The 24,620-nt window shown below is 35.6% G+C and overlaps 1 protein-coding gene and 1 long non-coding RNA gene across 2 annotated transcripts in view; one reads left to right on the top strand and one right to left on the bottom strand.

The window, feature by feature from the left end:
* Window positions 1-5,839: 5,839 nt before the first annotated feature.
* LOC143620922 (putative LRR receptor-like serine/threonine-protein kinase At1g07650) overlaps window positions 5,840-24,620 on the top strand; it is a 55,405-nt gene continuing 36,624 nt past the window's right edge. Inside the window, exons 1-13 of the mRNA XM_077092492.1 lie at window positions 5,840-5,933; window positions 6,248-6,398; window positions 14,009-14,080; window positions 14,183-14,251; window positions 14,343-14,414; window positions 14,571-14,642; window positions 14,727-14,798; window positions 14,934-15,002; window positions 15,087-15,158; window positions 15,233-15,304; window positions 15,394-15,465; window positions 15,612-15,680; window positions 15,893-15,948. Of these exons, the coding sequence (XP_076948607.1) occupies window positions 5,840-5,933; window positions 6,248-6,398; window positions 14,009-14,080; window positions 14,183-14,251; window positions 14,343-14,414; window positions 14,571-14,642; window positions 14,727-14,798; window positions 14,934-15,002; window positions 15,087-15,158; window positions 15,233-15,304; window positions 15,394-15,465; window positions 15,612-15,680; window positions 15,893-15,948 (1,012 nt within the window). The remainder of the gene's footprint in view (window positions 5,934-6,247; window positions 6,399-14,008; window positions 14,081-14,182; window positions 14,252-14,342; window positions 14,415-14,570; window positions 14,643-14,726; window positions 14,799-14,933; window positions 15,003-15,086; window positions 15,159-15,232; window positions 15,305-15,393; window positions 15,466-15,611; window positions 15,681-15,892; window positions 15,949-24,620) is intronic.
* Window positions 7,397-9,083, bottom strand: LOC143620951 (uncharacterized). Its single transcript, XR_013151426.1, has 3 exons — window positions 8,811-9,083; window positions 8,295-8,354; window positions 7,397-8,181 (listed from the first exon to the last, which is right to left on the bottom strand). It is a non-coding gene; the product is annotated as an uncharacterized LOC143620951 (long non-coding RNA).

The following is a 24,620-nucleotide window of genomic DNA, read 5'->3' as shown; positions in this document are numbered from 1 at the left end:
ATGCAAAAAAAAGTCTATTCTCAAAGATAATGTCTGTTCTTCCTGGGAAATCAAACAAGGAGGAGCCAGAGAAACGAGAGAAACCAACAAGCCAAGAAAAGAGAAACCGCTAGACAGAGCTCGTACTCCCCGTCACCGTCAACTGATCCCCACAAACAAAGCTCCTACGCCCCCTCCCCGTCATTTGATCCCCACATACACAGCTCCTGCGCCCCCTCCCCGTCTTTTGATCCCCACAGACACAGCTCCTATGCCCCCTCTCTGTCATAGGAACCAACACTCGAAACCCCCACCCATTCGTTGTCGCGTTCCCAGTCTCAGGCCCGGTTTAAGATACCTAAACCACCGAAACGCTCATCTAAAAAGAAAGAGACTCCATCCGACCTTGGTTTTCCATTACTGCGGGACCCAAAGGGCGTCCCAGTCATAGAAAGTTATAGGCACCTCATTCCTACCTGGGCATACCCGTTCATTTATGTAAAGCCAGATGGTAATTGCGGTTTCAGAGCAATCGTTGTCGGCTTAGGCATGCGTCAAATGAACTGGAAGGAGGTCAGAGCAAGCATGAGGAATGAGATGGACACTAACAAGTCGTGGTGGAGCCATTGGTTGAACTACGAGGTAACCGGTAATTATGACACGGTTCGTGATTCGTGGACTACTCAACGTCTGCTTTATTCCAGCAAAAGAGTAGGTGGTTTACGTTACCTGGGCACGGACACGTAGTGGCTCAGACGTATGACTGTGTTTTAATCAATCTCCATCTAACTTCCAGTGAGAGTTACTTCCCAATGAGAATGAGTACGGAACCACTATCTCAGATTCCGGTAATAGTAGTGTTAAATGTTAAGGATAATCATTGGCTCAACATATAATTAGAAGGGAATTTCCCCGTGCCACTACCCGCACGTCAATGGGAAGGATACGCCAATGAAGCGGCGCACGAATGGGGGTCTTTGTACAAAGATCGTATAAAAGAGTATATGCGAATAAGGGAAACCTGGCGAGTGCAAACTGAAGAGTCAGTTTATTTATGATGATTTGTAAAATGTTTGAGACACTATCAATAAAATGTTTTGTATTATTATTATCAATAATTAGTAATAAAATGTTTGTGTTATTAACAATTTTTAAATAAAAATAACTTGATAAAATGTATAATATAAAAATAATATATTTATAAAACATGATAATTTAAAAATAATATATTTAAAAATAATATATTTATTAACATAATATTTATAAAACATGATAAAAAATTATTTAAAAATATAAGAAATGATATTTAAAAAAATACTATCGATAATATATTTTTTAAAAAAAATTAAAATTATCAGGTTAAAATATATAATTTAAAAATAATATAAAATACTACCAGAAATATTAAAATAATAATAAATATCTTCAAAAAGTAGATCAGATCCGCTGCTTAGTGGTCGATCCGTCGCAGTTTCTACTACAGATCTGATCCGCAGCTTAGTGGTCGATCCGTCGCCGATCCGATCTATTTTTTGAAGATGTAATATACCCACGGGTTCTAACCGTTCAACTCGTCAAAACCACAATAAACGCTCAACCTTTCACCAGATTATACCACCAAAACCACAACCACCACCACCAGAAAATAATGACGACAGGGTCCGAAAATAGCATCTACACAACCATAATAATTTCGTTCTGAAATAGTGGTGGCTGTGTGAATGTTATTTTGGAGTCCGTTATTATTACAAAATAAAGTCCCAGATAAAACCATATGTTGGCGGAAAATAATGACGACGGAGTCCGAAAATAGCATCTACACAGCCATAATAATTTCGTTCTGAAATAGTGGTGGCTGTGTGAATGTTATTTTGGAGTCCGTTATTATTACAAAATAACAATAATATATATAAAATAGATTTTTAAAATATATATTTATCAAATTACATTCGGTTTTTTTTCAATAATATGTATAAAATAGATTAAAAATATATATAAAATAGATTTTTAAAATATATATTTATCAAATTACATTCGGTTGTTTTTATCAATAAAATATATAAAATAGATTAAAAATATATATATTTTTTGCATTCGGTTGTTTACATATATTTAGAAAAATAATAGTGGTGACTGTGTAGATGCTATTTTTAACTTTTGAGCTACCAGTACAACTGCCGTGAGCAGGAAGAACACTTTAGTAGCCCCCCTTCATATATCCCAACAGTGTACTTTACTTGGGATTTTGGTGATTGTGGGAAAAAGCATTGGTCAGCGACATAATAAAGTCCCGTATCATCCTCCATGGGGTTTTCCATGTAATAAGGAAGATGGCACCGATCTTTGATGAATTCGGTGTCACACCAAACTGTCGCCTTGCCGATCTAAATTCTTCATGACTACATGATAGATCGCAAGGGCTTCAACCAGGTGATGGAGTGCTGCGGGCATAACGGTATCTGTATAGGGTACTAGTTCCGGTGTATCTAAGAGTGCTGCGGATTTGACATATCTGGTGGCTGGAGTGCTCCGACCGACAGAGATACCCGGGCGTAATGATTATACGCCATTTCTAGTGGGGTAAACCTGTAGCCGTGGGCCGACACAGATTCCGGTGACTTGCTTGCTGGTGGGTGGAGAGCCGCGACAAAGAGCTGCTGTGTTGATGCTATTTTTGGAGTGCTTATCAGACGATGGTCTTAGAAATTAGTCTCTGTATAGAATTTGATGTAATATCCAGTGTCTTTTGATGTATTTATTCAAATTTGTAATTTATTATTGGTTTAATATAAAATTTGTATTGCTATTAGTTTAAATCTGTTTATATATTCGAATTTGTAATTTAGTATTGGTTCTATATCAAATTTGTGTTTTTATTAATATAAATCTGTTTATATATTATGAATATATAATATTATTTGATATAAAATTTATTTATACCTTTGATAGTTAAATAAAAAAAATACTACTAAGCGGTGGATCGAGCGATCAGCCGCGGATCGAAGTAAAACAAACCCTAACCTGCCGTCCCCCATCAGGTTACACATTCAAACTCTAAACAACACCACATTTCAAACACAAACCCTAACTCGCCATCCCCCAATAGTCCCAAACTTCGTCTTTCTTTAACAACACCAACTCCGACCTGGCAACAATAAGGTAACTATCATACTTCTGTTTTACTCTATTTTGATATAGGTGTTCATTTAGATTAAGGGTTAAGGTTTGAGCATACCTATCGAGTTTGGATTAACAATTGAAAACTGGTTGATTTAAGGGTTTGGATTCGGGTTTGGTTTACGGGTTTGTTAATCAAACTGGTGGATTTAAGGGTTTGGGTTACGGGTTTGATGATGAAATGGGTTTGGGTTACGGGATGGTTAGAAAACGGGTTTGGGTTACGGGATGGTTAGAAAACGGGTTTGATGATGAAACGGGTTTGGGTTACGGGATGGTTAGAAAACGGGTTTGATGATGAAACGGGATTGGGTTACGGGTTTGACCCTGAAACGGGTTTGGGTTACGGGTTTGACAAGGAAACGGGTTTGGGTTACGGGTTTGGGTTACGGGTTTGACAATAACGTGTTATATTTATATGTTAAGCATAGATGGTGGATAAATACATTCAAGGGGACGAAGTACTTGATGATTACCAGAATTTGAGGTTTGACCCAGAGTCCGATTACTATATCCGGTTTACGCAACTTCGGAGAACGGAGCCAAAACCTTCCTCGACCTTGTCTAGGGAGTTTATAAAAATGGTTCGGGCGGAAGACATGATAGAAAGAATTGTTGGGAAGGATACACCGTGGGAGAGATTGTTTACCGCAGAGTAGCCAATGTACCGGGCTCTCACGCTAGAGTTTTACTCTACGTTCGTTTTCAAGTATTTTTTTTCGTTTTCAATTAACTTATAAATAAAGTAGATTTAACCAACATGTAAATATTGTTTCAGGCCACGCCCGGAGGGAGATGGGCAGGTCCAGATGCTGGTTGAGGGTGCGGATACCAGCCGGGCGGAGGTACGGTTCCGTATTTTCGGGAATTGGCGTTATCTTTCGATGGAGGAGTTTGTCAGGGCGCTAGGCTTGTACACAATTGAGGATATAACCGCCCATGTTTACACGGAGAGCATACACGAAACACCAGATGACGTGTTGAGACGTTTTTGGTTGGCGATTAGCGATACACCTTGGCCTATAAAAGACGAAGAATTCGTGCCAGACTGCAAAGCCTCAGCCATCAGGGACCCGTTGCACAGGTTTGTATATGTATATTATATTATATTATATTATATTATATTATATTATATTATATTATATTATATTATATTATATTATATTACATTACATTACATTATATTATATTATATTATATTATATTATATTATATTATATTATATTATATTATATTATATTACATTACATTACATTACATTACATTACATTATATTATATTATATTATATTATATTATATTATATTATATTATATTATATTATATTATATTGTTTTTTACAGGTGCCTACACAGGCTTATCGCTCACACCGTACAGGGTCGTCAAGGGGGGCAGATCACTGCAACCTCCATGACCTATTTTTTTTGCGATGCCTGCTTACGGGGAGACACTGCAACCTAGCTCACGGTTTCGGCGACTACTTCGCCATTTACTAGCACAGGCACGGCCGAGGGAAATTGGTCGGTGGCACGTTCGTTACGCGGATTGCGATTTCTTTGGGCTACGGGAACCGACTGCCAGACCTACCCATTCAGCCGCCGCTTCCGCCGCGAGAGCTGGACCGTGGACGGGCATAGGGCATGCAAATCGTCAAGAAGATTAACCGCCGGTATCACCTGGTCACTAATTTCGATTCTCCCACTTGTTGAGCCTCCGCCAATCGAAGAGCCGGAGGTGGAAATTCAGGGCCCCGAGGTTGACGGTGATGAGGACGGTGATCAGGTACGTTATATTTTATCGTTTAATTTTCTTTTTTGTATCTTCGTCTTATTAACGTTAACTTATCGTGTTCATAACAGCCACCGCATCAGCACCCGCAGCACGTTCCACGTACACATCGCGCCGTGCGTTTGGATCCGGCCACTGACTCCCGGCTACGGAGACTAGAGCGTCACGTGTCACAGATACGCGGTCTGGATGGTTGGTAATATGTCTGCCCAGCAGCATGGAGCCCAGTACATGGTACCAGCGCCACGTTTCGATGAGGAGGGGAGCGATGACGACGCGGGTGGTGCCACATTATAGAGTGTGTTTTTTGTATGTTGTTACTTATTCCCGAACTCGTTTGGTTTTTTTTCCGAACTTGTATGTAATAATTATTAATATTTTATAAATTTGGTTATGTGTTATGCTTATTTTGTTCGTTTTCAATTTTAAAATTGTTGATTATTGTATAAATCTGTTCCTTTTACACCCGACATACAAAATTGTTTTTTCGTTGTCACCTTCCAAAACCGATCAAGAAACGGTTACACCCGAGCCACAAAAAAACAAACCAAACAAAAGAAAATAAATAAAACAAAAGACAACAAAAAGACAAAAACATAATTAAATTACAAAAAAAGACAATAAAATGACAATAAAAACACAAGTTTCCAAAACACCCAACCAATATGCGGCAGATCACCCGATCCACGGCTTAGTGGGTGGGTGTTTAGGAAACACCGCATGATGTATGTAAAAAACCCCTTAAATAATGCATGTTACTACCTACCACAAATTTGAGTCAAGTCATTACAATGTCGGTAAACTCACTTCCATTCCATTAGTTTATAGACATCACAAGAATATATAGCTCTTATCACAAAGCTCATTTTAAAGGTGGACTATTCACAATAAAAAGTATGAAACTGATGTTGCTCATATTCTTCTCTGCACTTGTGTTGTTTGAAGAAATTGATGTTTATGCACAAGCTGGATATCTTCCTCAAGATGAAAGCAAGTTTTATTTATATTTGCCTCCTCCTTCTCCTTCTCGTTTTCCTTTTTTTTTTCATTATATAATAGTATTTTATCACTTAATTTAGTTGTATTTTTTTCCAGATTTAATCGCATATTTTTTTAAACTGAAAAGAAGTGATTATATCGAAACATAAGGCAAGTGAGCAACAAGTTGCATCGCTGCTGCCCCATTTTGAATTGCAAAACTCAATATTTTAAAAACTACATTGGCTTATCTTGATTTATAACATTACTTTACATGACCGATTTTTTTTTAATTTCAATTTAACATTTTTTTGTTGTGTTTGTAGTTGGTGCTCTTCGTGATATAGCAGAAGAATTGGGTAAGAGGGACTGGGATTTTAACTTGAACCCATGCGATATTAATTCCAATGGGAATTTTAACAACACTGTTGAGTGTAACTGCTCCTACCCTGGGGATGTTTGTCACGTCATAGCAATGTACGTTGTTCTAATCTTCTAGTTATTGTTCTAATCTTCAATATTATATGATTATGAATGGCACATTGTCAATAAAGTTGACTTAAAAATATTTATTTATTTATTTATTTATTTATTTATATGTAATTATTAAATCCATAAAAAGTTATTTGTGATTTTATTAGTTTTTAAAATTGGAATTTTTGTTATACATCACTTCCAAATTTAACCCGCTAATCACCACCCTGTTGACCTAGATTCTTAAAACATACAAATTCGTAGTTAGCACGAGTTTTTTATTATTATTTTTTATTATTATCTTTTTTATTTAACAAAATGGGAGAGGGTGGAAATTTATTTATCAAAATAAACAAATGATTCTAAAAGTGTTTAGTAGAATGAGTTTTTTTTCTACTATTCAAATAATATTTTATAACTTATTTCTCTTCATTTATTATTTAAATAAACTATTCTTTCACTGTCTGTTACAGTTTCAGCTCATGAAATAATTAATTTACAAACGTGTTAGTTATTAACTCAGGTCTTTGTAGTTAATATTTTTTTAATTAAACCAATACTTCATATGTTATCATTTTGGTATTGAGACTCAACTGTCATGAACTATTGGTTTAATTAAAAATAATTAAAAAATTATTAACTATTAAAGACCTGAGTTAACACGTTTATAAATTATTGCATGATGTGAAAATATAAAAGATAGTGAATGGATAGTTTATTTATTTAAATAATAAATAAAGAGAAATGAGTTATAAAATATTATTTGAATAGAAGAAATAGAAAAAAAAAACTCATTTTGATAAATACTATTAAAATCACCTATTTTGATAGATAAATTTCCCCTCTCTCCCATTTTGATAAACAAAAAACTCAAATTAGCACCTACCAAACCACCAAATACCGAAGCCCTAAACCCATATTACCGTGAAAGTAGATACCCATTGATAATTGTTTCACCAAAAAAGTTTCCACCTAAATTACAAAATCCCACTACAAGAAAATTGCTCTGATAGGACCGCCTTTATCGACCACATGTGGTAGGTACAGGTTTTACCGACCACATGTGGTCAGTATAGGATGGTCACTACAAAACGGTCGCAACAAGTCATATTTGTGGTCGGTATAAAATTGGTCGGTATAGCTATACCTTTCCCGACCACAAGTGGCCTCAAAAAATTCCGTCACAATTTTTTCTCATTTAAAATAAATGTAAAATAAAAAATTAAAAACTATTTTCGACAACATGTGGTCGGTACAGAGTTTTCTCAAAATACTTTTACCGACAACTTGTGGTCAGTATAGGTAATATCAATTTTCAAAAAAAAAAAAATTTTATAATTTTTCTAGAATTTTTACCAATTAAAATCTAATTACAAAGCTGTAAATTTTCTAGATATTTTAACAAATAAAACCATAAATCATCAAATTACAAAACGTTAAACTAAAAAATTAAAATAATTGTTATACAAACCCACAATAATTATAACTAATAAGTCGCTATATCTTCATCCATATCGGTTTCTTCATTATCTTGACTCGGCCTTCCTTTGTTTTGTTATTCACTTAATTTCATCATAATTAGCGCGCAATTGTGTCAATTGTTATTGCATGACGTTTCATTGTAATGGTACGCCTCAATGGTGGTTGTATTTTCAACTTTCGCCAAATATCAAGTTTCCAACAACGACGTACCTAGACGAGTGAACGTCTAAGACACCCGACCACATCAACCGACAAATCACCCGCTTCACTTTGCATCCGGGTGAGCTCGTCTTGAATTGTATCCCTATATTAAAGACACAAAAAAACATGTCAGGTCAAACAAGCCGTGTTCATAATATTAACATAAATATGCATAGATGAATTATAGATGAACTCTGAGCGAGGGACCGTTCATACCTCAGATGGATAAGAACATAGGACGGGGATTTAAACAGAAGATCGATATGTAAAAACAGCCTGCATTGTGAACAGCAAATAAAAAACATAAATCAACTCTCTATAGCAGGTTATCTATTACACACACACATATCTTTATTCATTCATGATGACTATATTATTTTGTTAGACTTTCAAGATAAAACCTAACACTTTTAACATAGTTACGAATAAAAATGTCTAATTGTTAGAGTTGTAAATGAGCTGAGCCAGGGTGAGTTCAGGCCCGGTTCCTTTAAAACCTGATTCGAGCAACTGGCTCATTTATCTTAACGAGTTCAAAATGTGGGCTCGGATCAGCTTGTTAATAAACGAGCTTAGCCCAAGCCCCTCGCATCAGACTAAGTGTGAAGTTTAATATTATGAGTCAAACCTACTTCATTAAAACTCTTATGAAAGCCACAAAACCAAAATTCAAAATGAAAGAATATATACAATAGACAATGATAAAGTAAAATCAACATGTATAACAATTACCTCCTGTAAATATAAGTTGTAAAAGAAATGGCAGGTATAGGTGTTATATTTTTTATTGAAAGCCCATTTTCATGCTCCATAGGTGATGTTATTTCCAGTTCTGCCCCTCTGTTAGCAACTGTTGGAGGTTTCCTTTCTTGTCTATTTGATCAAGGAATAGGATTCACATTTGTTTTGGAGGAGTACTCAGGACTATTTCTATTGCAGCTGCAGCACCAAATGACATCCCCACCTGCAACAAATATGACCTGGACCGTCTTAGAGTCTCAACCAGAAATAAGCTTATAATCATAACAGCAACACGGATGAAAAAAGTGACATTATTAAATAAAAGAGGTTAATACATGAAATACATAACTATTGTAAGGTATAAATCTATTCAAAATTGACCCACAACACAATGTCATTTAGTGAATACAATGTAACAGAGGTATATTCTTGACAGAATTACAAATTTTGTCCTTTAAAAAAAGCCAAATTACGGTTTGTGTCCTTTTCTAAGTTTCCTTGCAGGCGGTGTACTTTAAACTTTTTTTTTCTACACGTTATGTCCTTTACGCTAACTGGGTTAGAAAAACTCAGTTAAATGCCCTCACGTGAGGCGCATGTGAGGGCATTTTTGTCTTTTCACCTGTACCTGCAACTTCTTCTTCCTCTTTCTTCTTCATTTTTGTTCTTTCAACAAACACCTGGCAGACCTTTCAATCTCCATTGCTACCAATAACCCCAAATCCTACCAACACACTCTTATAACAATCAAACCCACAAATTACACAAACCCCTCAATCTCCATTGCAATTCTCACATACCTTTCATCCTCTTGAATCACCTCATTAAAGAGAACCAACGCCTGCATCTTCATCTCAACTCGCCCAATTTTAAACCGACACAGCAAATCATTAACATAAAACCTAATATCGTCTCTTGACGCACCAATCCCAGGTTTCGAAACCACAATCGCGTGATTATTATTCAAAAACAACAACAACCCATTATCATTAGTAACATATTCAGACAAACCCTAGAAGGAATTGTCGAATTTCGCGGTAATAATATCAAGATCACTCTGCATTAACAGTTTGCCACTGTATGTGTTTTCAATACACTTCTGGGCCAATTTGTTACAGCAATTTATTGTTTCTTCAAGGGTTTGAATGATTGTGAACAGGGTATTACTTTCTCCGTTGCCGGTGCCGGAATAAAATTCCGGCGGGAAGGAGTTGAGAACGTTGAGGATTTGTTCGAGTTTGTGTCGGATTATTTTCCATTTGGATTGGAAGGGTTTGATGGAGTGAGAGAGGAAGATTAAGGATGCGATTTGGTCGGTGGTTTGCCGGAGTTTTGAAGTTCCGGCGAGGTGGTATGCGAAATCCCATGTGCGAAGCTTGTATGCGAAATCCTCGGATGTGTGGCCGGAATTGGAAGGGGCGACGGTGGTGGAGCCTTGAAGTGAGAAAGGTATGTGAGAATTGCAATGGAGATTGAGGGGTTTGTGTAATTTGTGGGTTTGATTGTTATAAGAGTGTGTTGGTAGGATTTGGGGTTATTGGTAGCAATGGAGATTGAAAGGTCTGCCAGGTGTTTGATGAAAGAACAAAAATGAAGAAGAAAGAGGAAGAAGAAGTTGCAGGTACAGGTGAAAAGACAAAAATGCCCTCACATGCGCCTCACGTGAGGGCATTTAACTGAGTTTTTCTAACCCAGTTAGCGTAAAGGGCATAACGTGTAGAAAAAAAAAAGTTTAACGCACACCGCCTGCAAGGAAACTTAGAAAAGGACACGAACCGTAATTTGGCTTTTTTAAAGGACAAAATTTGTAATTCTGTCTATATTCTTAAACATATGCTTAAAATTTAGACATCCTCTAAGTTGAGAACCTTAATTAAAGCACAGGTTTCATATTTAATGAAAAAAAACACAGTTCATACTACATATGTTAGTCACAAAATATAACCACCACAAATACAGTGCTTTGTGAACTCTAATATGCGATATATATATATGTGTGTGTAAATCAAACCATTGCCTAGTGTAAACATACATCAAACAATTAACCTACCCATAAAGTCCAACTATTAGCAAAACACAAAGAGCACAAATGTTTTCTTAACAAAATAGACAGGTAAATACAGTTAAATTAGCAGATTTATTTAACCTCCGGTTGAGCAAACCATGTAGAGAACTTGAGTGTAGCAACTCCAAATTTGCACATGAATCACGAACCTGAACTTGAGTGTAGCAACTCCAAATTTGCACATGAATCACGAACCTACGAAAGAACCAATTCGAGCACAGAATCCCAAAGAAACAGAAATTAATCGATTACTTAGGAACAAAGATGATAGCATATACCTAATCGATAGTGATGATAGCACGACACAATACGGTGGATGGCGGTGACAACGGGGTTAGTTGCAGCAAGACGGGAGAGAGATACAAAGATTATAAAGGCGACTAAATACAGGGGATGCGGCTTGTGGCAGTGGAAAACGGTGGCTGGTGGTGGCTAAAATCAAAAATTGGTCGTATATATATATATATATATATATATATATATATATATATATATAATAGAATAGAATAATATTAAACTTTTCAAATGTTACGATGACCAGTTATCGGAACTAACAAAAGCAAACATATATATATATATATATATATATTAATTTTTAATATTATTATATACTAAACATATATATAAAAAATTATGTCGGGTATATCGGGTATATAATCGGGTAAATGGGTCAATGTTATCGGGTAATCGGGTCGGGTAACTGGGTATTTTATAAATCCCAAACCCGTCCCAGACCCGCAAAAAATTTCAAAACTAATCCCAAACCCTAATAGGACGGGTAATACCCGTCCCAATTATGTCGAGTTTCGGGTATTCCCATCGAGTCCAGGTTTAACCGCCATCCCTATTCCCAAACTAAATCGGATAATAAAATATTTCAAAAAATAAAATAACTAACGTTATCCAAACCATAAGTGATCGGTAAAGTGAGCCTTCCTAAGACAGAATATTAGCCGTCCACATACAAATACATAGTTATAAACACATAGACATTCATATACACACATACTATATCAAATAAGTATGTGTATCCATACACATATAAATACATAGTTATAAACAATGCACAAACATATGAATATACTCATGCACATAGACATCACACATATGTGTATCAAGACATGTATTCATACACATGACATAATTATACACAATACACATACATATACATTCATATGCATATACACACATACATCAACATACATGCATACACGTATCAATACATGTATGGGTACACATAAATATACATAGTTATACAAAATACATAGGCATCATATACATTTATATGCATACACACTGTAAGTCCCGAAGATGGGTCTTTCAGTAGCGGAAACTAACTATGTGGTGATTCAAGAACATGAATGAAAATAAGAATGATAAAACACAATAATACGACTTCAAAGCACACGTATATTACGTCGGGTACTTACCCTTGAGAACCGGTTACACTGAATGTTACTTATTATGTCGAACCCTAATCAATATTAAACATATCTATATATATGGTGTTTAAAAGTCACGTAAGGCCAAACCATACAAAACCCAATGCTCAAAAGCCCACCGAAATCCCTAATAGGGATGGTTATCATAACAAAATCGTTAACCCAAACACAAAAGCATAAACCATAAATATATCCCAACACACACGCATAAATGGCCTGTAACATGACAAAAAAAGGCGGTTATTTGTTTATCCACCTTTAAACACACTGTAACACGACAAAAAGAAAGACGGTTATTTGTTTATCCACCTTTAAACACATACGATGTCGTATGAAAAATGAAAAGGAAAAAATAAAACAAAACATTCATAATTAATATATATATATATATATATATATGTAATACTCAATGAAGAGAACATTGTCGTTTCGTTTAACTGCTATAAAGAAATATAAGATATATAAAAGGAACTTGTCCCGACAATATGTCGTCGGGGAAACAGGTAACCTAAATGATGTCAGTTTATATAATGTATATACAGAAAAAAAAAACCATCTAACTCTCTCTACTCCCTCTCCTCACCCTTTCTACATCCGACAATAACAAAACCACAACAAGTTCCAAAATACTGGTTAACCACTAGTGATTTCCGATAGCTAGGTGGTCTAGATTGATCAAAGAACATTAGTTGTTATTTGATTCGTGAATAAGGACCTACAGTTATCAAAACAATCTTGTTTCCTGCTTTCAATAGTTCAAGATAAAATAAAATCAAAATTAAAATAACAAGCAACCTATCCCGACCACATGTGGTCGGAAAAAAGTTTTCAAATGGCCACAAAAAGTTTGGTGATCCAGCTAACTTAAAATAAATAAAATTAAAATAGAAAACCCATGTGGTCGGGAAAAGTTTTTTAGATCGCGCCCAATTATTTAGTGTTCCCGCTAACTTAAAATGAACGAAAATTAAAATAAAAAAATCAATCAATCCCGACCACATGTGGTCGGTATAGGGTTACCCAAACCCTTCATAGCTAATAAAATTAAAAAAACAAATATTACCAACCCTATACCGACCACATGTGGTCGGTAAAGGTGTTGCGAAAACATTTTCACACGGTCAAGGATTTAAAAAAAATCAAAAATAAAATTATTTACTTTTTTCCGACCACATGTGGTCGGGATAAATTTTCACATGGCGCCAATATTCCCGATAAATCTATCCCGACCACATGTGGTCGGTAAATTGTTGGTCATAAGTGAAATCTGGTCAAACCCTATACCGACCACATGTGGTCGGTACATGTGTTCTATAGCGACCACAATTGTGGTCGGTATAGGGGTGGTCATGTCAGAACAGTTTTCTTGTAGTGTCAGAGCATCAATCGAAACCTCCAAGTTGTATAAATTTTGATGAGAGAGAGGGGGGGGGGGGTAGGTACTTTTTTTTAGATAATTTACCCAATATCATTTAACAAAAATGTTTGCACTTTCCCTCATATTGCAAATTACTTAAAAACACTTAAAAATTTAGTCAACCACTTAAAACTCTCTCTCTCTTATATTTTTATTTTTTTATAAATCACCTAATCCAACAAAAAAATTCTAACATTTTCGGTGGATGCCTAGAATTTGTGTTACATGAAACTAAGAGCTAGGTCGAACTTTGCTTTATGAACAGAATTCTCAAAGGGCAGGATCTTGATGGTGTTCTTCCACCTTCCCTCGCAACGTTACCTTACATCAAAAAAATGTAAGGCAAATATTTGTACTTTTATGAACTACGGCCGAACCTAAAACAAAAATCAGAGATCATGTTTTACGGCATTATAATTATACCAATTGCTTGTTGCAGTGATTTAGCTCTTAATTTTCTAAGTGGCACCATACCGCCTGAATGGGCTTCAACCAAGCTGGAGTTCTTGTGAGCCATTTCTCAGTCATATTTACTACAAGTTTAGTGAATATCAATATGAATCTTTGGTTCATAAAGAACATAAGTTTCCTAAATGTAGGTCTGTATTTGTAAACCGTTTGTCTGGAAGGATTCCTACATATTTGGGCAACATAACTTCACTTGTATATTTGTATGTTCTCTCGCTCTGCATCTCACACACGAAAACACACTTTTGAGGAATATAGTACTTCGATGAGTTATCCTTTTAAGTCATCATCATTTACTCTTTTCGCTTAAGTTATTATGCTTCATAATAAATTGTGTTTGATGAATAAATAAACATCAGGAGTCTGGAGGGTAACATGTTCTCTGAAAATGTTCCCGCTGAGCTTGGAAAACTAGAAAATCTAGAAAACTTGTATGCCTTCTTTCTAGTACTCGTGTATTTACCCCAACTGGTCCTGATTATTGCTTATCTACAACTTTTATTCTTAAATCATAGGACTCTTAATGCGAATTATCTCTCTGGCGAGTTGCCGTTGGAGCTCAGTAGTCTAGCCAATTTGGCAGAACTGTAAGAAAACTTCAATCTTCAAACTAACCATACTTTACAAAAGTTTAGACTAACAATATTATCTGTTTATATATTGTTTGCTTCTTGTGAATAATTAGTTAACTAGTTATCCATTTTTTCACCTTTTCGCGGCAGCCGATTAACTAGTAACAACTTCAATGGAAAAATCCCAAGCCTTGAAAGCTGGAGACAACTTAGAAATCTGTAAGTCTTTAATTTATATCCATGCTCTAGACTAGCTTATTCTTTCTATCAAATAATAAATATTTTATATTGCAATATTATCAGAGAGATCATTGGTAGTGGGCTGGAGGGACCAATACCATCAAGCATTTCCCTCTTGAGCAATTTAACACAACTGTAATTTACTTAAACACTCTCAAAATTTATTTTTTGTTATTACTAATCTTCTAGTTTACGTAATCCACATGTAGAAGAATCTCTGACTTGAGTGGAGAAAGTTCACCGTTTCCGAATTTAAGAAGCATGTCAAACATGAGAAACTTGTAAGTCATTGTTGTATTTAGGAACCTGTTAAAAGTCTTTAATTTATATATTACTGGTTTTAACTTCTAGATCTTTGGGTACTTTGTAGGGTGTTGAGAAGCTGTAATATAACTGGAACAATTCCTACTTATATAACACGACTATCCAACTTAAAGTTTCTGTAATTACTTGTTCTCCCTTTATCTTTCTTGATCCTAACCTATATTTGACATGTATTGTTTGTCCTTTTTACATTAGTTATATGCTTTAGTTTTTGTTTAAATTTCCTCATATATTCTCTTTGATCTAAACACATATATTATACAGAGATCTTAGTTTTAATGATTTAGTTGGCGATATACCAGATCTAAGTGGACTAGGCGATCTACAATATGTGTAAGTATATACGATATAGTTTTTTCACCTTTGTACGATTTGCTTCAATTAAACTTCTAAGTTAGTAGCTTTTTTTATTATTAATTCATCTATACACTTCTCTTATTGTTGTTAACATAAAACTTTATAAACGGAATCAATTCACTAAAATGGAATATAAAAGAAAAGCGATATATATAAATTTTAACAAGTTCATATGGTGATATGACTAGGTATTTCACCGGTAACTCCCTCAATGGCAGTTTTCCTCCTTGGCTTAAGAATACAGGTAATACACATTTAAAGCTATCAAACTTCATTTCAACATTACTTTTGTATAACATATGTACACTTTGCTATGAAAAAGGAATTTTCTAAGACCAAGTGTTGTGAATAGGTTAGTTAATCCAACAGTAAGGCTGTGTCACTCCTACATAGGTAGTCAACAAAACTATTAAACAAAACACAAAAACATAAAAGTGATTGGCTAAAATGAGGATGGACCCCACCTTTTTGAGCCCTTGGGCTTTATGGCAATGGCTAGCATGGGGCAACAAGAGTGGTGCCGGGTAATTATGGGTATGTGTTGTGGATTTTAAGTGTTCAAGCATGGTGAGGGTTGCACGAAGGGGGCGCCTCTACCCCACCACACCACACCACACCACACACAAACTGTGTCTGTATTTCAAGAATGTATGTATGTATGCATGTAAGATGTATGTATATGTATATACATGTACATACATATTGTGATTATGCGAAACTTGTGTGTGCATATGGAATATACAAATGTATACATGTTTATATATGGTATGCATTATATGTAAATATACTACAAATTGGGTGCCTATGTAGTAAGCACTATGGATGAGCTCGGTCCCGGTACCGAAAATATCGATCCTGAGAATCACAAATTCTTGTTACCGGCACCGAAATATTCGGTTTGGTACCGATACGGTACAGGTAATGAAGATAAAAATCCGGGAAATGCCGGTACCGTACCACACCATACATATCCCGAAACTCAAAACTTTGGTACCCATTAGTATCACCGGTACCGAATTTGCTCATCCCTAGTAAGCACGTATGTACGCAGATCTCTTATTTGGGTAGTATGTATTGGGATAATCAATTGGATCAAATGGAAAACTAAATGGAAACACAAAGTGGTAGACAACAATCTATAAAACTTTTCTTATTTATACTAAATGTTAAACCGATATTGGAAATTAATATTGAAACGGATTATCGAAAAAGTTGAAGGGACTAAGTGAAAGTATTTTAGTATGTTTATTTTGGTACGTGTATTTAGTATGGTTGTAGGTCCCGACACTAGATCTGACAAACGGACGGATTTTGTTTTTAATAAACGATCGAGACGGGAGCGGTAAATCAAATGATAGAGTAAATAATAAACGGATAATATAATAATAAACGATCTTGTTATCATTTATAAAAATTATAGATATGATAAACTAACCGACCCGACCCGACCCAAGGTGAGCTCCCCTTGGGTGGGTGATTTACAGCATACAAACACACACACATAAAAGACAATGTGTGATATAGTTATAGCAAAAACAATAATATTCTAGAAGTCTTTTTTCCCGTTGAAGCTAAACGCGTGCGCCAAAGCTATCGTCTAGTATCAGGATTTCCCGCCCACTTTAAGTATTAACTTGACCATAATATATTTAACGGGTTTCGTTGTTTTGATATCGTAAGTCACATTTTTTTCCTTACAACCACCCCCTTGACTTGTGATATCAAAACTTTGTCATACCGTATCTCGCATCTTCAAAAATCACCAGATAAACTGAAGCCTCTTTGTTTCAATTCAACCCTTCAAGGTATGCCCCACTTAATTCATTCATGTAGGAATTCCCGCTTCTTTATCCATCCTCTCGAATCTTAAGCAATATAGGTTGAGAAGGCCTCGAGTATCCACAAATCGATTTTGAATTACCGGATTCAAATATCAAATGACAAAACTCATTATTTATTCTTTAAATCCAAATCCATATCCAATTTTTCAAAGTTCACCACACAGATTCAACTTCTCGAACGTCTTAAAAATAATATAAAAATAACAAGCTTTGAACAAGGTTAAACAGTGATGAAAACCCAATCACTTTTAACTTTCTTCAGTTTGGTCAACCCGAGCATCATCAATTTCACCGCCCAAAACTATTTCCCAAACACATGCCCAAACAAAATAATCTAGCTGACCACATCCATTATCAAGCCCAAAAATAACCATCCCAATACCAGACAAAAACATCCATGAAAATCCCCGGCAATGTGTGTAACACGAATAGATTGATCGGCCACTTTTTCACGAACAAAATGGAAATCAAGTGCTAGGTGTTTCATACGGGAGTGAAAAACGGGATTGGCGGAATATTGAGTGGCACTTAAATTGTCACAAAAAATAGTTGGGACAGTGGTTGATGTAAAGCCGAGTTCTCGTAGAAGAGAATTTATCCATGTAATTTATGTGGTTGTGGAAGCAACAGCTCGAAATTCCGCTTCAGTTGTTGAACGAGCAATTGTTGGTTGTCTTTTTGAGCTCCATGCAATTGGGTTGGACCCAAGATACACGATATAACCGGTTGTACTTCTATAGTTGTCTTTATCACCTACCCAATCCGCGTCGGTGAAAGCGTGTAGTTGTAATGGAGATTTGTAACGAAGCAAAATACCTTGATCTATGGACCCGTGAAGATACCGAAGTAGTCGTTTAAGGGCATTCCAATGGGTAGTAGTGGGTGCATGCATAAATTGAGATAATTTGGTCACGGTAAAGGCAACATATGGTCGTGTAAGAGAAAGGTATTGTAGTGCACCAACTAATAATCTATATTCTGTAGGGGACGGTAGAAGGGTACCACCATGTAGGGTGATTGTCTCGGAGCATGTAATAGGTGTAGGCATTGGCTTACAATCACTCATATTGGCTCATTGTAGGATATCATGAATGTATTTAGTTTGAGACAAGAAAAGTCCAAGGGAATAAGGAAGAACTTCAACACCAAGAAAATAGGAAAGGTTACCTAGGTCCTTGAGTGAGAATTTGATGGCAAGGGAGGAAATAAAAGCATCAAGGATTTGAGGATTGGGGCCGGTGACAATAATATCATCGACATAGACAAGAATATAGATGGGAGACGAGCCGTTAGTGTGGATAAACAAGGAAGGATCCGATATAGTGGGTTGGAATCCATTTAAGGTAAGATGATATTTTAATTCTTCGTACCAAGCGCGAGAAGCTTGGCGAAGGCCATATATAGCTTTATTTAGCTTGCATATATGAGACGGGAATGATGGGTTGACGAAACCGGGTGGTTGTGCCATGTAAACATTTTCAGTCAATGTGCCTAGCTTGTAGAAAGGCATTGTTGATGTCAAGTTGGCAGAGGTTCCAATTGTGTGATAGGGAAAGAATGAGACGAAGGGTTGCGGGTTTGACGACCGGACTAAAGGTTTCGGCATAGTCAATTCCCGGGCGTTGGTGAAAACCTTTGGCTACAAGGCGAGCTTTTAGGCGATCAATGGAACCATCGGGTTTATACTTCGTATGAAATACCCATTTAGATCCAACAAGGTTTGGAGCATGGGTGGAAGGAACAAGAGTCCAAGTGTTGTTTTTAATTAAAGCCTCATATTCTTCGGTCATGGAGTTTCTCCAAAGAGTATGCTTTAATGCTTGGGTAATTGTAGAAGGTTCGGAGATCGGTCCGTTAATAGCTGTATATAATTGGAAAGAAGGGTTGTGATAGCGTGGATTGGGATTGCGAATACGAGTTTGGGCAGCAGGTTCGGTGGCAGCAGGTGAGGTGGTGGCGTGAGCTGTTGTTTTGGTTTGTTGGATGGGTAGGGGGTCCACACCAGATGGATTGTTAATTTGAGAGGGGGTGGAGTTTGTTTGAGTGTGAGTTTGGGGTGGAGAGGGGGTGGGGTCGGTTTGTGGGGGGGGGGGGGGGGTTATAGAGTCCACGGTAGAGGGGCTGTTAAGTTGGGATGAGAAGTTTTGGTTGGAAATTGCTATTGTGCTTGAGTTAATGGGTTGAGAAGGTGTGTTAGTGGATGAAATGGGTATTTGATCCAATGGCAGGGAGGTATGCATTGGAGAATTTGTTGAATGAGAGTAACAAATGGTTTGAATGGTGAGTGGAAACCATTCAATTGGGTTGGGTGGGGAAACTTTATTGGTTGTAAGTGTTTCATAAGGAAACTGATTTTCAATGAAGATAACATGTCTAGAGGTATGTATTTTATTGGAGGTAGGGTCGAGTGCTTAATAAGCACTTTGAAAAGGAGAATATCCAACAAAAATACATGGTTTTGATTTTGGATGGAGTTTATGTGGAGCATATGGTCGTAACCATGGATAACAAAGACAACCGAAACTTCTTAGTTTGTCATAATTGGGTTGTTTGTTGAATAGTTTGTGGTATGGTGAGATGTTTTGGAGGGTGGGTGTAGGAAGATGATTGATGAGGTAGGCGGCCGTGGTTATGGAAAAAGGCCAAAAATTGGTGGGTAATTTTGCATGAGTAAGGAATGATAAGCCGGTTTCAACAAGATAACGGTGTCTACGCTCGGCATATCCATTATGTTCTGGTGTGTGCGGTGGTGAGGTAAGACGAGAAACACCTCAAGATTGAAGATGAGAGGAAAGTTTTATATATTCCCCGCCATTATCGGAGAATAGTTGTTTAATAGTAGTTTGAAAGTAATTTTCAACCAAGTTTTGAAAATGAATGAAAGCGGATAAAGAATCGGATTTGTTTTTCAGTGGATATAACCATATGTATTTTGTATAATTATCTACAAATATAATGTAATATTTGTAACCATCGACTGAGGTAATTGGTGATGTCCAAACATCTGAGAAAACCAATTGCAAGGGAGCATTTGAGGATAAAGTGGATTCAGAAAATGGCAATTTATGACTCTTGTTTATGTGACAAGAGTTACAATGGTTATTTGAATTTGACATACAAGTAACAAAAGACGATAAAAATTGTAGAATTTTAGTATTGGGATGACCCAAATCCATGATGCCATAACTTTGATGGAGTCTTTTGGATAGTGAATGTGGACGGCTGTGGATGAGAAGTTGAACGAAGTTCATATATCCCGTGTGTAGCTTTTCCTTCAAGAAGCAAGAGATGTGAATTGGGATCTTTGATAAGAAAAACAGATCGAAAGAATTGAATTAGAACATTATTATCATCACATAAATGAGATATGGATATAATGTTTCTAGATATGTTTGGAACGCAAAGAACATTTTTGAGTATAAGAGTAGTGGTTGGTGTGTATATGACAAGTGAACCAATATGAGTAATTTTAAGAGATGAACCATCACCGATTATAAGCTCCTCGGTTCCATCATAAGGCACATCGGTGGCCAATGCGCTTAGATCATTGGTGACATGGTGGGTTGCTCCACTATCCATTAGCCATGTTGTAGTGGATTGGTTAGGCATATTCATCATGCTAACTTGTACGGTGTTGGTGGAGGGTTTAGGGATGTAGGGAGGAACGGTAACATGTGGCAGTAAATTCTTGAACACCAGGAAATTTGTAAGTGTATGCCCTTTAATATGACACCATTGGCATTTTCCAAGAAATTGCCGATTACCGTTAGGTGTTGGTTTTGAGTTTGGAGTTGGTATTTTGTTAACATTGAGAATTTCATTGGTGTTTGACATGCTTAATTAAGGGAGAGGTAGTGAAAGCATCAACTGAATGAAGAAATAATAGAGAACAGTGGATAATGGCTCTTGTTGAATATATGGAGAGGGGCTGCCACAAAAAAATTGTAGGGCAGAAGAGAGTTTTGATCGTAGGCTTATGATACCATGACAAGGATATGATATTTGTAATTGCAATTCATTATATTATTGAGAAAGTAACTTACAATATATAACCAGAATACAAAGCTAGAATCAAGGAGTAAAATATGACAAAATAAATGTATAATGAATATAGATATTTTCCAATAATAGGTGCAAACATCAAGGCATAAAATAAGCATATGATTAATTCAAAGTATTTGAATTAATGATGCTAATCTTTTGTATCTTGTGTGTTAATAGATCTTTACAATATGGATATGCAGATGTTATCCAAAGGCTGAATCAATGAATACAATCTATAATCATGATAATATAAGGTGTATAGTAGTGAGCAATAAGGTAAATAAATGTTGAAAGCTTCATTTCATCATATAACAAGTTTACAAAAATTCGAAAGTACATATGGAAAGCAAGAACTTTGTAGGTCCTCTTTGGATGGATCTAACAACTTTACTTGGATCAATCCGTGTTGTTAGCTAGCGGAAATCAATAACAACACTCGGATCTCGGATCTTAGTTTGTAAGAAAGAAAAGCTAGAAAGGTAGAAAGTGGGTGTTTGGTAAAGATAAAACTTTTCTTTATTTCCTTGAAGTTGGTTTTTAATTGTGAAAAGGTTGGTGGAGAAATGGGGTAAAGTGACCCTTTTATATGGTCCCATTTATCCAAGTTTACAGAACATGGTTACAAAATAAACGTACTGAGATATGTATTACACCGACTCTAAGCAAATATAAATACATACACAATCCTAAAACTAATAGAGAATATTGGCCCTACAATCTCCCTCTAGGAATATTGTTTATGTTCAGGAACCTTCATCAAGTTCCTTGCTTCGTCTATATTTCTTGAATGCTAGTACTTTTCTTGATCCAAGAGCTTGAACGAGATTGGATCTTGAACAGTTCTTTATTTTCCGATCTTAAAGACTTGTACTTCAATCTTATTTCCTGGGAAGGATCGACAACAGCAAATTTTAGAAACATCAGATGCGGGAGGCTCGACATCTTATTTTGTTTTGTTGATTTTCTTGTGCCGACTTGTTTCTTTGCTTTGTCCTTCGACTGATCTTCAGACACGATCAACTACTTTTTAGGTTTAACCGCCAACTTTCACGTTCTCGTTTTTTGTTTAAACGCTTCAGCATTTGCAACTTCAATCTCTGCAGCCCAGGACACTTGATATTGATATACCTGTTCATGTACAACTGCACAAATTTAGAGCGAATAAGATTCGTTCACAGACCCTCTCAAGGGTCAAAGAAAAATTTTCCTTTTCAAAGCATGCCCTTGGTTTGAAGTATTTGCAGAATAACTATGAAATTTTATTTTATCTTGACTTTTCATAAAATATCAATTTCAGTCCCTCAACTTGTAAATGATTTATTTAAGTCCCAGGTTTCCAACAAACTTTGCATAAACGACCTTGACAACAAAACATATGATTTTGAATAAAACAAATATTTAACAAAATATGTACAAATACATAAAAATTTAAAATCTTTTTGGAATTTTCATATATTATAATATTTCAAATATATACATACATAATATATTAAATTTGAAACATAAAATAAAACAAGAAAATATATGAGTAAAGATGAAATTAATATTTGTATAACCATAATATTTACATAATTTTCTAATGACTTTAATAATTTTGCGAGATAGATCACAACATGGAATCACATTATCGATAACGTCCTAAATCACATTTCTATTTGGATATTATTATGCCAAGAACCCAAAGTCGATTGTAGATATGTTGGTCCACTTTAAACTTAACAAGTATTTTGATTTCACCATGATACGTTAAGGTATTAATTAGGCACAATACTTGTGTGGTCCCTGTTAATCCAACATGTTACAAACTCCATCATACATCGGGCATAGTTTGTGCTCATCAGCATCACCCCGAATTGACTCCGACCCCCTAATGATTGATCAAAACATTTTGAGCTTTCATAGACTTTTTGCAAAATTTTCTTTCAAACAATATGTAAAGGTTGAACCATGGACTTACTAGCCATGTTGACTTATGCATTCATATAAAGTGTTTAGGACTTACTTGTTTGCCTCACGTTACGTAGTTCTAATATACCCCTTTTTGTTTGATAAAATTATCAACTTTTTGTTGTTGATTTTGAATACTTTTTGAGTATTTTTCAGTTTTCTGCTTTTTCAGTAATATTTGATATTTTTCAATATTCGAAACTAAAGCAAGAAATAATAAAATTTACTTGTGACCAATCACTAATGGGCTCGTGTATGACTGACTATTAGGATTTTTGCCTTCATTGATATGACTTATTTGGAGTCGGCAACCGCTTCATAAGAGTGTAACCACTAGCATAGACAGATATTTAAGTTTATATCACTATGATATTTACTCATTTGTCAAGCCTATCTACACATCAAGCGATGATCTTGTTGGCTTTTGATCTACTCTTTTCATGTGCTAGGATCACCTAAGACAATTTCTTATCATATTCCAAAGGTCGGATCGATTTATTAAAGTTTTCTAATTTTTATATATTATCCGATTCCCTCTACACAGGAGCTCCCTCTAAACAAGAGAATATACTTTTAGATCTTTTTCTGATTTTCTTAATTTAAAGATATTTAAATAATATAAAATATTTTTGGTTAGTCAAGTGACTCATTTTTCAATATTTGAAGAAGGTAAAATCTTTTTATTGAGTTAAAGTTAACTCATTTTCTCCCTCTAAAATTATGACATATTTGAAAAATATTTACAATTTTACATACCAAAAGATAGATAGGTTATTTTAATCAAAATAGAACAATGGCTTTAGTGAAAAGGTCAACAAAGCTATTGTCAGATGGACTATCCTAAACATGCATTGTCACATCATATAACAAAGTTGAAAAGATTCAAACTGAAGCCCGCAGCTAATGCTGGATCCATCACTTGAGAAACGCTTGACAAGTTGTGGTTGATCCATTTGAACAAGTTTAGAGTAATTGAAGCACAATTACTATTTCCCTTCCTTGAAGTTTGTCATCCCATGTCGCTTATGAAAGACTCGAATCCGCTATCAAATGGTTTAGCATCAAATAGCAAGGGTTCGTCTTC

This window comes from Bidens hawaiensis, unplaced genomic scaffold (genome assembly GCF_021521415.1).
Source record: "Bidens hawaiensis isolate Kalapana, Puna unplaced genomic scaffold, B.hawaiensis_p1.1 tig00002735_1, whole genome shotgun sequence".
In the NCBI taxonomy this organism is placed as follows: Eukaryota; Viridiplantae; Streptophyta; class Magnoliopsida; order Asterales; family Asteraceae; genus Bidens; species Bidens hawaiensis.
Note: the sequence above shows the minus strand (reverse complement) of the source record. Positions and strands in the feature narration are given on the sequence as shown.